Source organism: Canis aureus, chromosome 1, assembly GCF_053574225.1.
Source record: "Canis aureus isolate CA01 chromosome 1, VMU_Caureus_v.1.0, whole genome shotgun sequence".
In the NCBI taxonomy this organism is placed as follows: domain Eukaryota; kingdom Metazoa; phylum Chordata; class Mammalia; order Carnivora; family Canidae; genus Canis; species Canis aureus.
Genome location: NC_135611.1, coordinates 59,437,363 through 59,453,242, shown reverse-complemented (window position 1 = coordinate 59,453,242; position 15,880 = coordinate 59,437,363). Strand labels below are relative to the sequence as shown.

Sequence of the window (15,880 nt, the reverse complement as noted above, 5' to 3'; positions counted from 1 at the left end):
CCTCTCTGTCCTTATCTATCTATCTTTAGTTCTTTATCATGCCTCTTGTCACAAATTCAGTTTCAACCAAATTGCTGTCTGCCTTTATACTGCCTGCATACAAATTTCTTTCTCTTTTATGAGAATTTGAAAAAAGAAGAGATTAGAAAAGAAGAGATTACTCATTTTTGGTGCCATGGTATTAGTCAGTACATCCTCTCTTAACTTTATTTTACTCCCAAAGCTTTTATATATATCCCTGAGGAGTTGCTTCTACTTCAACTTGTTTAGTTGGCAATATTTAAAAAACAAAAACAAAAACAAAAAAGGGGTCCTGGGTATGGGGAGCAACATCAGCAATGTGAAAATGGACTCCTTTCTAGTTTAAATTGTGCTACTTGGATAAGTAGCATTTCTGTTTTATACAGTGAAGAAATCAAAGTACTGTTTGTACATGCAGACTATTTCACTCAGGTTATAAGTACAATTGTGTCATTAAATATAAACTTTTATAACACAATGCAACAGATTTTAAAATGAAGATTTTTCTTTTGGGGGCATAGGTCATATTGGAATGCTTCAAGCAACTCAGATGACCCAGGAGGTTACAATTAAGGATCTAGAATCAGAAAAATCAAGGGCCAATGAGAGATTATCTCAGCTTGAAGCAGAAAGAGCTTTTTTGCAAAGCAAAACTCAGAGTCTTGATGAAGAGCAGAAGCAGCAGATTTTGGAACTGGAGAAGGTAAAAAGCAGTGGAGTACTTCTCCCCTTTCCCCCACAAAGAAGAGAAAAGAAAAAACGTTCAGCTTTAATCTTTTTCAAATTTGATGTGAAGTGTTTACTTCTACTTCATAGTAACAGTCCATCTCTTAATTTGTTTTTATTTTTATTTTGAGGAAAACTGGTATACACCTGGACTATCCCATATTATATGTATGTTCAGAATATTACTGATAATTTTAAAATGTAAAAACTTAAGACATTTCAACCTATTTCAACCAGAAACTGAATAAACTCTTATTTCCATGAAATGTTATATTTGTGGTTAATTGTATATGTTTTTGTATTGATGAAATATGTTATTGCATGTACACCTAGGAAATGTCTATAAAACTAAAAAGAATGACAAGCATTATGCTCTGAAAATTTATAAACCAACATACTGACTTTCTAGATTAAACAAATAAGACACATCATTTGTAGAGTAATTGCTAAATACTTCTGGCAATTTTTCAGATATTTACAATACCAAGTGGGGGTTTTGGGCATTTCTTTTTCTTTCCCTCAGCAACCAGGCATATTACAACCTTGCCCTTTGCTCACCTCCCATTCACTCCTTACCCAAGTGTCATGTGGTTTGTCTTATAACACTCCATGGAATCTGTGTTTGTGCCAGCCTCCAGTGACATCCAGGTTGCTGGACTTGGTGAATCTTGTCCAACTGTGGTACTCACTCCTCTCTGATTTACAGCATCTGTGTTTTAGTGTTTCACATTCTTGCACATGTTCCTCCTATCTCCCCAGCCTTGAAGTCTTGCTTGTGAACTTCCCTCCTCCATCTGTTCCCTTACCATTGATGCTCCCCTGCATTTTCACCTCATTTTACATGTTCATCCGTTCTGGTAGCATAAAATTTATTCAGTGATCACTCCCAAATCTGTTGGTGTAGGGCCGATCTTTTCCCTAAATTTGAGACCTGTGTCTCCCACTCCCACAAGATACTGTGGTTTCTCACAAACGTTTCAAATCAGCATGCTTAGAACTTTCTCCCCTCAGAGTACTGTATTTTTTTTTTTTAACTCCTTTTTTCAACCATTAGCACTGTAGTCTGTCTAGTTTGGCATATCAGTCGTTATTGATTACTGTTTCCTTGACCCTTTTATCTGTCACCAAGTCGTATTGGTTTTCTACTCCCTTAATATGTATTTTATTCCATCACCTTTCTTCATACCCTTTGTCAGATTCTAGGTTTAGGTTTAGACCATGGTGGCCTGGATTTCAGTTAAAACTTCATAACCACTCTCCCTGCCTCTATCAACTTACTAGTCTATTGCCAACCTGATTGTTTTAAAAATATATCAGTTATGTCAATTACAGTGATTTCTCATAGTCATAATGAAATCCAGAGACCTTGGCATAAAAAACCCTTTCTCATCCTTTGACTCCTACCTCCTGCTGAGCCTCATTCCTCACCACTGCCAGCCACGTGTCACGTGTCTTGTGTTCTGTCCATACTGCTTAGGGGCTGGTCTTCATATCCTGCCTGAACTTCTCCACCTGGGAGACCATCACTCAGCTTTCAGAATGCTGGAAGGGCTTGTGAATTCAGGCTCTTGTTATCAGGTCTAGGTTTAAAATGTTCTAATCTCTCATTTCCTGATGGGCTTGTGAGAATTAAATGAGAGAATGCATCAGCAGCAGCTCAGATGTTTTCTCTTCTGGAAAGCTTTCCCTGATGTATGGGTGTTTGTGTGGGAGTCTCTCTCTCTCTCTCTCTCTCTCTCTCTCTCTCTCACACACACACACACACACACACACACACCCTTTCCTACCTCATCCAAGTTCTGTCTCACACAAACACGTACACATGCATGTACTTCCTTTCCCGCCTGTTCTAGGATAGGCTCCTTTACTGTATACTCTTACAGCACAAGATGTACACTCCTTTCATAGAATTTATAAAATTATACTGCCACTGTCTTTTGCCTTTTCTCCATCATTACACTGTGACTGCTTAAAAGGCCTATAATTGACACTCAATAAAATTGTATCGAATAATATCATCCAAGTGGGTAAATTGGCAAGCCATTTTGTGTACAGCTTTGACATACAGGGAGCCTTTCTCTTAAGCTCACAGATGTGCTAACTTGCACTTGGCTCTAACCTAATAATAGTCTATTTTATCACTTGTGTTAAAGTTATTCATTTTACCTGTGCTACCCTGTCATTTTCTGAGAACACTGCTGATGTAATCTCATGTCCAAAGTCTAAATCCCATAGTTCATTCAAGTTCATGTATTTATTTAGTATTCAGAATACTAATAGAAGTAATGAAGAAAGCAGGTGCAATTTTTGATCTTTGTTTGCTTTGATTTTAGAAAGTAAATGAAGCAAAGAAAACTCAGCAAGAATATTATGAGATGGAGCTAAAAAACCTGCAGAATAGATTGGAAGGGGAGGTAGCTCAATTAAATGAGGCTCATTCTAAGACTTTGGAAGAATTAGCTTGGAAGCACCATATGGCAATTGAGGCTGTCCACAGTAATGCAGTTAGGGATAAGAAAAAACTGCAAGTGGTGAGTACAAATTCAACATAGCTTTGCTTTGTTAAAGTAGAAGGGTTTCTGTAATGATCTGGTGTGACTCATTGTGGAGTAAATGAGTTGCTTCACTCTGATGGCTGCTCTCTTATAATCACTCTGTCAATCATTATTCAAAGAGTAACATACTTAAAAATTCTTGACATGGGATGTAGTTTCTTAAATTGATACGAAGCATTCCTACTTTGTATAAGCCGTAGTAGAAGCACTCCCTTGATCTTGAGCTGTCTCCTCATGAGACAGCATCTTAGGTGTGCTCCTCAGGAAGTCTTAACTAGTTGCAGCACTTACTCTCCTGTAGATGTTTCCTTCCTATTACACAGTTGAAAGAGCAAGGTGTCTGATACAGGCCTTACACTGAGCTCTTTGCTTACTAGCTCCCTAATCTTGGGCCTCAAAAGCCACGCCCCAGGCTCCTCATCTGACAAACCAAAAAAATAATCCATTTTGTAATGTTCTTGTAAGGGTTAAGTCAGATAAAATGTTGAGAACTCAGGAATGTCCTAGCATACAGTGATAAATAAATGTTAATTATTAGTATTTCTTACTGTGTGCCAGGCACTGTTTTCCATCTCTTTTATTTAAGCCTCACAACACTCGCATAGGTTTAATTGCTATACCCATTTTCCCGAAGAGGAAATGGAGGACAGAGTAGTTAAACACTTGCTCAGACACATGCAGTTAGTAAGAATCAGCCAGGTCTTACACTCAGGTCTCGGATACCAAATCCTAAGACATTTAACCACCACATATAGGTGTGTATGCATGATGGTTGTTATATGTTTTATGTAATAGCATTTTATAGTTTACTAAGCTTTCTTATGTTTTCCTTATTACTTAAGACTTAGAGATTAATGTCATTTTTTATACAGAATAGGTTTAGTAAACCTAAATGATATATTCAGTACCACTAACCTAGTAAATACGAGAGGTTGGATATGAATTGAGACCTTTACTTATATGTCTCTTCCTTTTGTGATACAACTAGTTGGAAAAATATTCAACACCTGAACTTAATTAAAAATTCAAATAAAACTTCCTGTTAGATGTTAGAGTGTGATTTCTAACTAAACTTACTATTATATGTTTATGTAGCTGGAGACAAAACTTAATGACATGTTATTTCTCAAAATTGTGGTTGTTGTTTTCTCTGTGCCAGCTCACTATTCCAGAACAAATTTGTCCAGCTTTAATTACATGGTGCATGTGCATGCTTACTGACTATATGTATGTGCTCAGAGGTTTATAGTGAAGGATTTAGTGGTAACTGTGGCTTAGTTAGCTCTTCCATAGCTATTTTTTGTTATTATTTCTACATCCCTCATTCACCTTACCTTTTCCTCTATTTTTGTAGTATTTAACTTGCAGGTGTTCTGCCTTTTGTCTCTCTTTATTCCTCTGTATTAAGTTCTAAGTACTAGAATCAAGGCATCTTTCATCAATATCATTTTTGCCTCATTACTTCTCTCCTAATTATCCCCTTGCCTATTGAATTTCAATTTCTGAGCCACCTAAAAATCTGCTTTATGCTACTTATATTTCTTGCAATCTTTCTTTAAAATGTTGCTATAAAGCAGATGACTTGAATTTTCTGTGTATAAACATAGTCAAAACTCAATGATAGCTTTACCTATATCTTTCTCTTTTCTCAAAATAACTTATCACTTGCTGCTTCATTCCTCTCTTGCCTAGCTAGCTCATGTCTGAGCCTGAGCTCAAATCAGCTTCCTTTTAGAATAGTCTCTCTCCAAAATCAGGTTATCTTTTAAAGAACATTTACCGAAAAGTGACTTCTCCATTCCTTATTATTTAGTTATCAAAAAGGATTATATCTTCTTTCATAACTCTAGTTTACCTTCCCCATTTGAAAGTGAATATATAGAGAATCCATGCAGAAAGAGTTAACATAGCCCACCTGAAGCTACTGTCCTTAGAAAGGCAGGGTAAAAAAAAAAAAAAGAAAGGCAGGGTACAAGGGTGGCCCTTACTAGTATTTGGGGACTTGTATTTTGGAAAGGTTTCCACCATTCCCTGATAAGAATGGCTCATGTGCCTAAAGGGTTTATGCAAATAACATGGTTTATGGTGAACATCTGCTTTCCTTCTTGAAGTCTAGAAGTTTGGCACATGCTAGTCAGGGGGTACCTATGTCATTAGCCCCCAATGAAAACCTGGTCACTGAGTCACTCACAGCATTTCACATCATTGTCACAACTTTGTGGAGAGTCCTGTGAGACAGGACTCTTAGAAACGTGTGCCTGGTTTCCCATATGCCTTTTCCCTCTGCTGATTGTGCTTAGTATCCTTCGGCTGCATAATAAATTACAGCTGTGAGTACGACTAGCAGAGTCCTGTGAGTTGTCCCAGCAAATCATCAAACCTGGACTTTGCCTTGGGAGCTGCACAGAACCCTGTTTATTACTCTTCTCACCTTATGCTATAGAAATGTTGAACTACTTGTAACATAACCAGGTTCATTTGCACCTCCATGGTTTTTGCACAGGTTTCTTCTGCTTCACGTGTTCTATTTCGCTCTTGCTTCTTCACCTTTTCTTACTGACACACTCCTTCAGACTGTACTTAGGAATTGCGTTCTCTGTGCAGGTTTTCTTACCAAGCTAGAACTTGTCAGTTCTCCATCCATATAACCCTGTAGTCCCTATGGTCATTTAACTTTCATTACATATTCAACTTATTAAGGGCAGGCCCCATGTCTTAATTCTGTGTATCAAAGTATTAAGTAGGATGCCAAATAGTGGGTGTTCTTTAGTAAGTATCAGTTTTATTGGTATTGCTTCTTTAGGTGCCTTAATTTTGTACTTGGTAATTCTTGACTGTGTTCCAGTATTCCAGAACTGCTACTGGATTTTGTTTTTTATGTAAAAATAAAAGAATTCTACATTCAAGAGATATTTAGAATTTTTTCTTTATCTCCTCAAATTATCACTTACATCATACATATCTGTTGACTCAGCTTGATCTAGACCAAATATTCTTACCATTTAAAATAATTATTTAATCACATCATAAGTGATTTAGAATGATAGAGCCTAAGCCCTTAGGATTAATGAGACTAATAACTCCCAATATTATTAATTAAGGATAAGGCTAATTTGAAAAGCAAAGTGTCAAAATATAAAACAGAATGGCCTTTTTCTTGGAGTTTTGAAGTATACAGTTAATTGCAATTTTGTTAATTTTTAAAAATGTCTTTTCCTTAGGAATTGGAGGAACAGTATAAAAAAGAGAAACTGAACCTGGAAGAGGATAAAAGTCAACTTCAACAGGAACTGGAAAACCTGAAGGAAGAGCTGGAAGACAAACTAAATACAGCCAATCAAGAGGCAAGAATTCTTTAGGCTTATCACCTGTGTTAAATCTTATCAGTAACATCTAATTTGGTAACATCGTATATGTAGGTGAGCCTCACTGATGGTAAAATATCTAGAGTAAAAATAATCAAATGCTTTCACAGATGTGGAGTTTTCCTGATACATTGGTTATATCTCACCAGGTAAAAACTTACTACCCAAAACATCAGACCCCAAGGTGCCTTTGTGGGGAAAGCAAAAAAAGGATAATGTCACCATATAAGAAAGAAAACAAGAGATTTATTTACCTTTTGTAAAACACTGACTTAGAATTCTCTATACTGTATTTCCATTTTAAGAAGAGAGATTTTATAAGTTCTAGAGAGTGACATCTAAGATAATTTTTAAATGCTGTAAGAAAATAGTATTGTTTAGCCTAGCAAAGACTAACCATAGAGTATAATAATAAAATGTTACAAATCAAGAAGTTGTGAATAAAATAAATGTAAAGACAATTTATTTTTTTATTTTTTATTTTTTTAAAGATTTTATTTATTTATTCATGAGAGAGAGAGAGAGAGAGAGAGACAGGCAGAGGGAGAAGCAGGCTCCATGCAGGGACCCCGATGTGGGACTTGATCCTGGGTCTCCAGGATCAGGCCCTGGGCTAAAGGCAGGTGCTAAACCGCTGAGCCACCCAGGCTGCCCCTGGAAAGACAATTTAAAAACTATAATATCATTTGTTCTGTTCCTTTCTCTATTGCCCAGGTTCACCTATGCCTTAGAATAGCCTCCCTGTTCTTATCCTCCCATTCCAGTTGATCATCTCGACCGTGTTGTATTGTAGAGTGCTCTTCCGGAAACAAGTCCATGTCTTGACATTTCTCATCTTGAGGGCTGTTCCTGCCTCACTAGCACCATCTCTCCCGAAAGTCTTTAAGCCCTACTTTCTTATCACTCTGCTCTGCTCACAGAGACCACATCAAAACGGGAGTGCCCCTGGGTGTGCTAATAGTTTCTTCTCAGTGTTCTTTCATTACCTTTACACATTTATCCAGAAGAGGCACCAGTCGCCACGTTTGGGAATAATAGAATTAAGATTGTTGCAGCTTTCCCCTGCTTATCTGTAAGTAGAGCATCCCGTGAAACCTTTTGATAAGCTGAAATGGTGTGAAGCAAATAAGTAGTTACTGTTAACTTATACAGAAAAAAACATTTGAGCATTCCAGGACCCCAAAACCAACCTCTCTTAGGCTTTTCTGATCCCTTAGGCCCCATCTTGCTAACAGATGCACAAATGCTCACAGACGCTGTGAAAAACTATGGTGGCATGATGCTGAGATACTGAGTGTGGTTCCCAGGGCAGAACCTTGGCAGGACCACTTGCACTGCCTGGGGTACGCACTGCCTATATAAAGGCTCGCTGCAAAGCAAATGCTGAACGCTAATTTACTCTTTGCCATTTTTTTTTTTTGTAAAAGTGAAAATCTCTCCAGATTACTTTTAGTTAACAAAAACAGGTACTACTGTAGGTCTTCTATGAAAGTGAAGTGGCATAGCATCAACTTAAAAAAAGCAGAGGATATACTTAATATTATTTGTATTAGCTCACCTCTCTTGTCCAAGATAATTCACTGCTGGCCCCACATTTGCATACCTCTCTCAGCAGAATGTAATCTTATAGTTATGGTGTCCCAGTCTCATTAGAAGGCAGTTTAGTGACCATCTTTTTTTCTCTGGAGGTCCCCTAGGGTCTACTCTCAGTTCTAAGTGGTGTAAGTATTTCTCCAATCTACACACTGTGATCTCACTGACAAGAGTTCTAATAAACATGTAATTGATTTTTCTTTTGGATACATTCTCAATTATGCTTTAGGACCCTGGTAATGTTTTGGTGCCATATTAGAATTGCTCCCCAAGAATATACCTGGCTCGTCCCTCCACATGTACCTGCCCTTTCCTTCAGCCTGGACATCTTTTTTCCTTGCCCTACTTTGCTGGGTAGAATCTCTAGAGATAATCTTTCTTATTTTATTTCCTGCTCTTAAAGTAAAGGATGGCAACATTTTAGAGTTAATTATCATGCTTCTCTAAAGTTTTATTTTGTAAGTGCTTTGTTAACAAGTCTAGGAAATTCTCTTATAATTCTAGTTTCCTAAGCTAAAAAAAAATCACAAACTGATGTTGATTTTTCTGCATGTATTGAGATCATACTTATTTTTCTTTAACTTGTTAATGTGGTACCTTATATTAATCTTCTAATAGTAAATCAACTCTGGATTTCTAAAGAAGGTCCTAGTTAGTCATGATAGATAATATACATCTTTTAAATGTAATAACTAGATCCCGTTTCCTAATATTCATCTTGGGATTTTTGAGCCTGGGTTCAAGTAAGATTGCTTTGTACTTTTCCCTTTTTATATCATCCTTTTATAGTTTTGGAATCAAGGTCCTACTAGCCTCATACAATGAAAGACGACTTATTATTTCTTTTTCTGTTCTCTGGGAGAGTTATGTGAGATTGACATGCTTTTTTAACCTTAACTGCATCATGGTTAAATACATTGTGGTTTGTATGAAAACAATTTTTGAAACTTGTTAAGACTAGTGCTACACATGAAAGAAACTTAACGCTCTGTGTCCAGTGTTTCAGTGTAGTCTTGTATACCAGTCCATTAAATCAAGATTTTAAATTATTTTCTTCAAATACTATGTATTCATTTTTACTTTTATCTTTTTGATCCATCATTTACTAAAAAGTGGTACTGTGATGGTAGATTTTTTTCTTCTTACATTCTGTCAATTTTTGCTTTGAATATTTAGAAGCTTTGTATGTGCATTCAAATATAAAACTGTTTTAGCTACTTAATGAATCATACCTTTTGGGTTAGTCTGTGTTGTTTGATACTGTATAAGCAACTGTTGCTTGCTTTTAGTTTTATGTGACTGGTATAGCTTTTTCCATCTAATGATCTTACATTTTTCTGCATCCTTATGTTTACATGTGCCTCTTGCCAAACACATATAGCTGCATTTTATCTAGTCTGAAGGTTTTAGACTTCATTCATTCTTTTTTTTTTTTTTTTTTTTTTACTTAATTCATTCTTTTTAGAGAGTGAGAAAGAGTGCAGTGGAGAGGAGCAGAGGGAGAGGAGAAAAATAAGGAGAGAATCTTTGGTAGACTCTAACACCTAACCAAATGTGAACCACTCAGGCGCCCTTGAAGCTTTTATTTTTTCTAAATAGAGAATTTATTCCATTTATATTTACTGGATGGAAAGTAGGTATGTCTATGAAAAGACAAGAGGAAAGAATTTGGGGTACTTCATAAAGACTGAAAATTATTGTTTTAGAAAAGATTAAAGAATATATTATCTTCATAAGATGGATGTTGATACTCTTACAGATGATAAAACCAAACACATAAATAGGTCAGCTGTGGATTTCATTGATTAACTCATGAATCCCAGAATCATATTAGGATATTAAGGGAAGCTAATGAGTCTAAAATCTTAGGTGGAGAATAATCCTGTTGTTCAACCAAATGTTATCTGGGATCACCTTTGAGGACAAAATAATAGACTGAATGGTTGATAAATCTATTACATCTTTTTAAATGTTCTTATAACATTTGAGTTGTAGATTTTCTTGTGGACTTAAGTTTTTTAAATTTTATATATATATATAAATATATATATATATAATATATATATATGTCAGTATTTTGTTAAAAATCATTTGGACTTATTTATTGTAAAATGTCATAGCACAGTTGATATACTGCCTGACATGACACATAGGAGATCATTATTTGTGAATGATATATATGTTGAATAAGTAAAACTCATCATTGAAAACTAAGTTAACTTTTGTAAATAAGAGTATTAGTTTTCTATTGCTGTGTAACAGATTATCACAAAATTTAGTAGTTTAACACAGCACATGTTTATTATCTCAGTGTTATGGGTCAGGTTATAATCCCATAACCTATAGGTTATAACCTGTAACCCGAGTACAGGTTAGCTAGGCCCTCTTTGAAATCAAAGTGACAGTTACACTGCAGTCTCAACGTGAGGCACAGGTCTGTTTTCAAGCTTATTGGCTGTTGTCAGAATTCATTTATTTGTATGACCGAAGTCCCCATTCTCTTGCGAACTATTGGCCAGAAATTGCTCTCAACTTTTATTTTATTTTATTTTTTAAAAATATTTTATTTATTTATTATGAGACAGAGAAAGAGAGAAGCAGAGACACAGGCAGAGGGAGAAGCAGGCTCCATGCAGGGAGGCTGATGTGGGACTCGATCCTGGGACCCTGGGATCACGACCTGAGCCGAAGGCAGAAGGTCAACCGCTGAGCTACCCAGGCGTCCCGCTCTCAACTTTTAAAAGGCCCCTCAAGCACTTGCTTCCTGGCTCCTTCTTTGCGTAACATCGCAGTTTACTCTTTCAAGGCTAGCAGGAAAACCTCTATGGCTTCAGATTACTCTGACTTCTTCTAAAGACTCCCCCAATTATGTCAGGCCCACTTAGAATAGTCTCCCTCATCCTAATTACATCTACAAGATACTTTTTTGCTAAACAACGCAATATAGTATGGGAGTAATATCCCATCATATGCATAGGTTTTGGGGCTGTGAGGGTGGGAGAGGGATCATGTTAGAGTTCAGCCTACTGAAACACACATATAACTTGTTTCTCTGGCTCCTGTAGTGGGTACACAGCATTTAGGTAATAGAAGATAAATAGGATATTTATTGCCATGATTTAGAGAACAAGGATTGAGTTAGTTTAGCTAGTTTGTTTCTCCTTTTTAAAGATCAGGGAGGGGAGGGACAGAGGGCGGGGGAGAGAGAAAATCTTAAGCAGGTACACAGCCTGACACAGGGCTCCATCTCCACCCTGAAATCATGACCTGAGCTGAAATCAAGAGTAGAATGCTTAATCAACTGAGCTACCCAGGGACCCCAACGATTGAGATTCTAAACTCTTCTGGAATATCTATAATATATACCATTCAGAGACATTGATTGGTAGGTACTAAAACTTTGAGTATTGCTCTTTATGAACTTAAGCAATTTTACAAAAAAAAAAAAAAAAAAAAAAGTAAGAACCTGAGGAATGTTTTCAGAATTCCAGATTTTCTAATGGTATTTAATGTGTATGTATACATTTCAATATTGTTACAATCTTTATTTACAAATGCTTTGTGTACTTGATTTATAAAAGTTTATTCCATATAAGTATTTCCATTTAATTTTGTCTACATTTTAGCCATTTAAAATATTCATATAGTGTTCCAGTATATATCTTTTTTTTTAAATTTTTATTTATTTATGATAGTCAGAGAGAGAGAGAGAGAGAGGCAGAGACATAGGCAGAGGGAGAAGCAGGCTCCATGCACCGGGAGCCTGACATGGGATTCGATCCTGGGTCTCCAGGATCGCGCCCTGGGCCAAAGGCAGGGCGCCAAACCGCTGCGCCACCCAGGGATCCCGTGTTCCAGTATATATCTTTATCATAGTTGCTTAAGTGTTTTCTTTGTTGAGCATTTAATATTTTAAATATTTTATTATGAATAGTAATTTTAAGGATTTACCCCCTCTTACTTGAGGAGGAAGGATTGTCATGCAAAAGTCATGGCCAGAATAGCAAGATTGGGTTTTCCTAAGGCTAGTTCTGTGTCATTATCATTAACCAACCAAGGCATATTTCAGCCGTGAGCCCTGACACCCTGAGGAGTGTGGAGTATTAGGACTTCTCTCAGCGCTGTTTATCACACTATTATTTTTATTAGTAAGTTGATATATGATCACTTCTATTAACACTTTTGTTCATTTTTCAAAATTATTTCCTTTTTGTCTAGTTCTTGCCCAAAATAAACTTACTGGGCCAAAGAAAAGGAATGATGTTATGGGTCTCGTCTTATTACTAAATTGGTCTCTAGAAAAGTTGAAACTAGAATCCAGTAATATCAATAATCTTTGCATATCTTTTATGATTTAGGAAACATTTATTTTTAAAAATATTTTTTTTATTTATTCATGAGAAACACAGAGAGAGAGGCAGAGACACAGGCAGAGGGAGAAGCAGGCTCCATGCAGGGAGCCTGAACGTGGGACTCGATCCCAGGTCTCCAGGATCATGCCCTGGACTGAAGGCGGCGCTAAACCGCTGAGCCACCCGGGCTGCCCAGGAAACATTTATTGACTGCATAGTATCTTCTAGGTGATAGGGATACTTTGACAAAATGTGAAGGAACTCCTAGTTTAAAATGGCTTTATGGGGATCCCTGGGTGGCGCAGTGGTTTGGCGCCTGCCTTTGGCCCAGGGCGCGATCCTGGAGACCCCGGATCGAATCCCACGTCGGGCTCCCGGTGCATGGAGCCTGCTTCTCCCTCTGCCTCTCTCTCTCTCTCTCTCTCTCTGTGACTATCATAAATAAATAAAAAATTAAAAAAAATAAAATAAAATAAAATGGCTTTATGATTCGGTGACAAATACAGTGTGTTTTTAAATTCCAGAGGAGGGAGTGATTCTCTGCTATAAGCATTCATAACAGCTCTGGAGAATATGATATTGGAGAATTTTTAAATGTGGTATGGGAGGTGGTCTTTGAAAGGTAAATATAAATTTGCAGATGTAGGAATGATGAGAGACAATACAGGCACAAGGAATAGTGTAAGTATAGTCAGTTAGTACCCAAGTTATAATGCCTTGGTGAACTATAGGAAATTTATCATTACACCACAGTCTCTCAACCCCAGCACTACTGACAGTTTTGGGCAGATAATTCTTTAGGATATATAGTAGTATCCCTGGTCACTACATACTAGATACTAGTAGCGTGTGCTACAACTTTCTCCTTCAGTTGTAACAACCAAAAAGTCTCTAGGCACTGTCCTTGGGGACAGAATTGATGCTGGTTGAGAATTAGTGTACTTGACAGTATGGCGCTTGTCAAGAAATGTGGTAGAAAGGGAAGTTGAAGCTAAATTGTGAGTGACTCTTGTGCCGTGACGCAAAGACTTTAGAATTTATCCTGATGATAGAGTGATAGCAGCAGATTAGCAATTGTTACACTGTTAGATGATCTCAGGAAAAGAGCTTTGGTGGCAGTAAGAGAATAAGTTGTATGGGGAGGGGACTGGTAATTAGAGTTGGAGAGATGACTTAAGATGCTATCCATTATATTAGTATGGGCAAGAGTTGATTAGCTTCCTGACTAGGAAAACAAAACCTGAGAGTGGAGATCATTCAAAAACAAAATTTACAGGACTTGATGTGGTAAGTGGTAGAAAGTGATTTAGGTATCTAGCTCAGATGTTTGGACAGGTAATTATGCCACTTTGAGAAGATGGATATTATAGGAGGAAAGATACATAGGAGTGGCAAGACATCGAGTTGAGGGGACTGTAAAACATCCAGGCTGGAATTAAGTAGAGTTCAGGCTTAGAGCTAAAGATTAGGCAGTCATTGAAGCCATTGACATAGAAGAGCTCATCAGAGGTAGCAGATGAGAAGATTGCTAGTAACAAAGAGGAGCACCAGTATTAACAGAGCCAGGGAAAGAGATTGAGGAGAAATCAGAGGCATGAAAATGAGAATTAATGGATATGAGGACAACATGAAAGCAGATACTTCCAAGAGGTGGAATGTATCACACACAATGACTAGAAGTCAAAATATGAGACCTGGGAAGATCATGCAATCAAGGGTTCTCTGAAGACCTTCCTACAATGTCAGTGGAAAAGTAGGACGGAAGTTAGATTTAATAGGTTTAATCTGAAACAGCTCTTTTAAGACTACATATAAATGGAAGAAGAGAGAACAGTGAAGTTCTTCAGCCTCATACCAGAGATGTGCTAAGGTTGAAATGTAATATCAAATCATGAATATAAATATAAATAAAATAAAAAATGCAAGTGACAGACATTAAGACGAGGAAGGCCTTTGGACACATGATGGCAATGTCATGAATTAAAAACACATAATACCTGTACAGTTAAAGCTTTGATTTAGAAAAAAATCACCTTTAATTTTTGTGTATTGAGATATACCATAAGTAAAATTATGAGAGGAAAAATTTGGGAGGGGTGGAATAAATAATTGGCAAATTGTATTAGTAACAAAATTCATGTCTTTAACACCTCAAAAGTATATACAGAACACTAAAAAAATACAGATACCCTATTTTTTTAATGAACTAAAGGAGAACATAAAAAAATAATTTTAAAATCACTGTAATTTAAAACTAGAAATGAAATTAATGAGATACCATTCCCATTACCATAAAATTAATGGAAAAAAAGTTGAAACCACCAAGTGTTGACAAGGCTAAAGAAATAAGCACCCAAGCTGCTGATGGGAATATAAAATCATATAATCTTTCTGGAAGAAATTTAGCACTATTAAAAGCCCTAAATATGGGCATGCCTTTTGACTCCTGCATTTCAGTATATTTAACATGAACAAATAATTAAAGATCATTGACAAAATTTCAGCAGTATTTATAGAAGATATCTGGAAACAAGAACAAGTCTGACAAATACTGCAAAATGGTTGTGATTTAATGGGGGTTTGCCACAAGAATTAACTGAGAAAAGGTCTTGCAAATGCCCTGAGGCACAAGATTTTGTAGAAATTGAAGGATGCCAGTGTGGGTGCGACTGAATAGCAACTACAGTAAGTCATATTTATTTAGTTCTTACTATCTACCCCAGGCATTGTATTATGTAGTTTTCTACTTGTTTGTTCCTTTAATTCTCTAAATAACCCCATGCTGTAAATAATGGTTACCAAGTCACAAAAAAAGTTGTAGAACTTGTGCAAGGCATGTAGTGAGTGAGTAAAACTAGAATTCCAATCCTATCAGTGTGATTTCAGAACTTGATTCTGAACTGCAGTGCTGCTTTTCCCAACATGCATAAAGACCGAGGAGGGGAATTGCTAACCCAAAGCTGGAGAGAGGCAAGGGCTATGGTTTGAAGGCCTTGTAACCCCTTGATTTTGGAGGTTATCATAGGAGAAACACCATTTGGAAGATGTGGAGTACAAATAGGTGGATGCTTGCTTGGTCTCAGGGCTGATACTCATTTATCCATAATATTTATAATTATAAAAAAACTGACCCAGGCATTGCAAGGGGATTGGATCACAGAAGAGCATGCATGAGTGGATATTCCAGGGAAGAGGTTTCTACTTACTGTATAACCTCAGTGTTTAAGAGGAATCAAGAGTATTGATCTCTAGTGCAAGTGACAGAAAT

At 36.8% G+C, this 15,880-nt stretch overlaps 1 protein-coding gene across 10 annotated transcripts in view; it reads left to right on the top strand.

The window, feature by feature from the left end:
- The window catches only part of FAM184A (family with sequence similarity 184 member A), a 107,134-nt gene that overhangs the window by 44,467 nt on the left and 46,787 nt on the right, over positions 1-15,880 (top strand). For 9 of the 10 annotated variants that reach the window (XR_013381635.1, XR_013381648.1, XM_077901205.1 and 6 more), the window contains 3 exons: positions 543-724; positions 3,081-3,278; positions 6,524-6,646. Coding sequence is in view for 8 of the 10 variants with exons in the window: in XM_077901205.1 (XP_077757331.1) it covers positions 543-724; positions 3,081-3,278; positions 6,524-6,646 (503 nt within the window). In the remaining 2 variants the exon portion in view is untranslated. The remainder of the gene's footprint in view (positions 1-542; positions 725-3,080; positions 3,279-6,523; positions 6,647-15,880) is intronic. The other variant, XM_077901215.1, reaches the window with a different exon arrangement.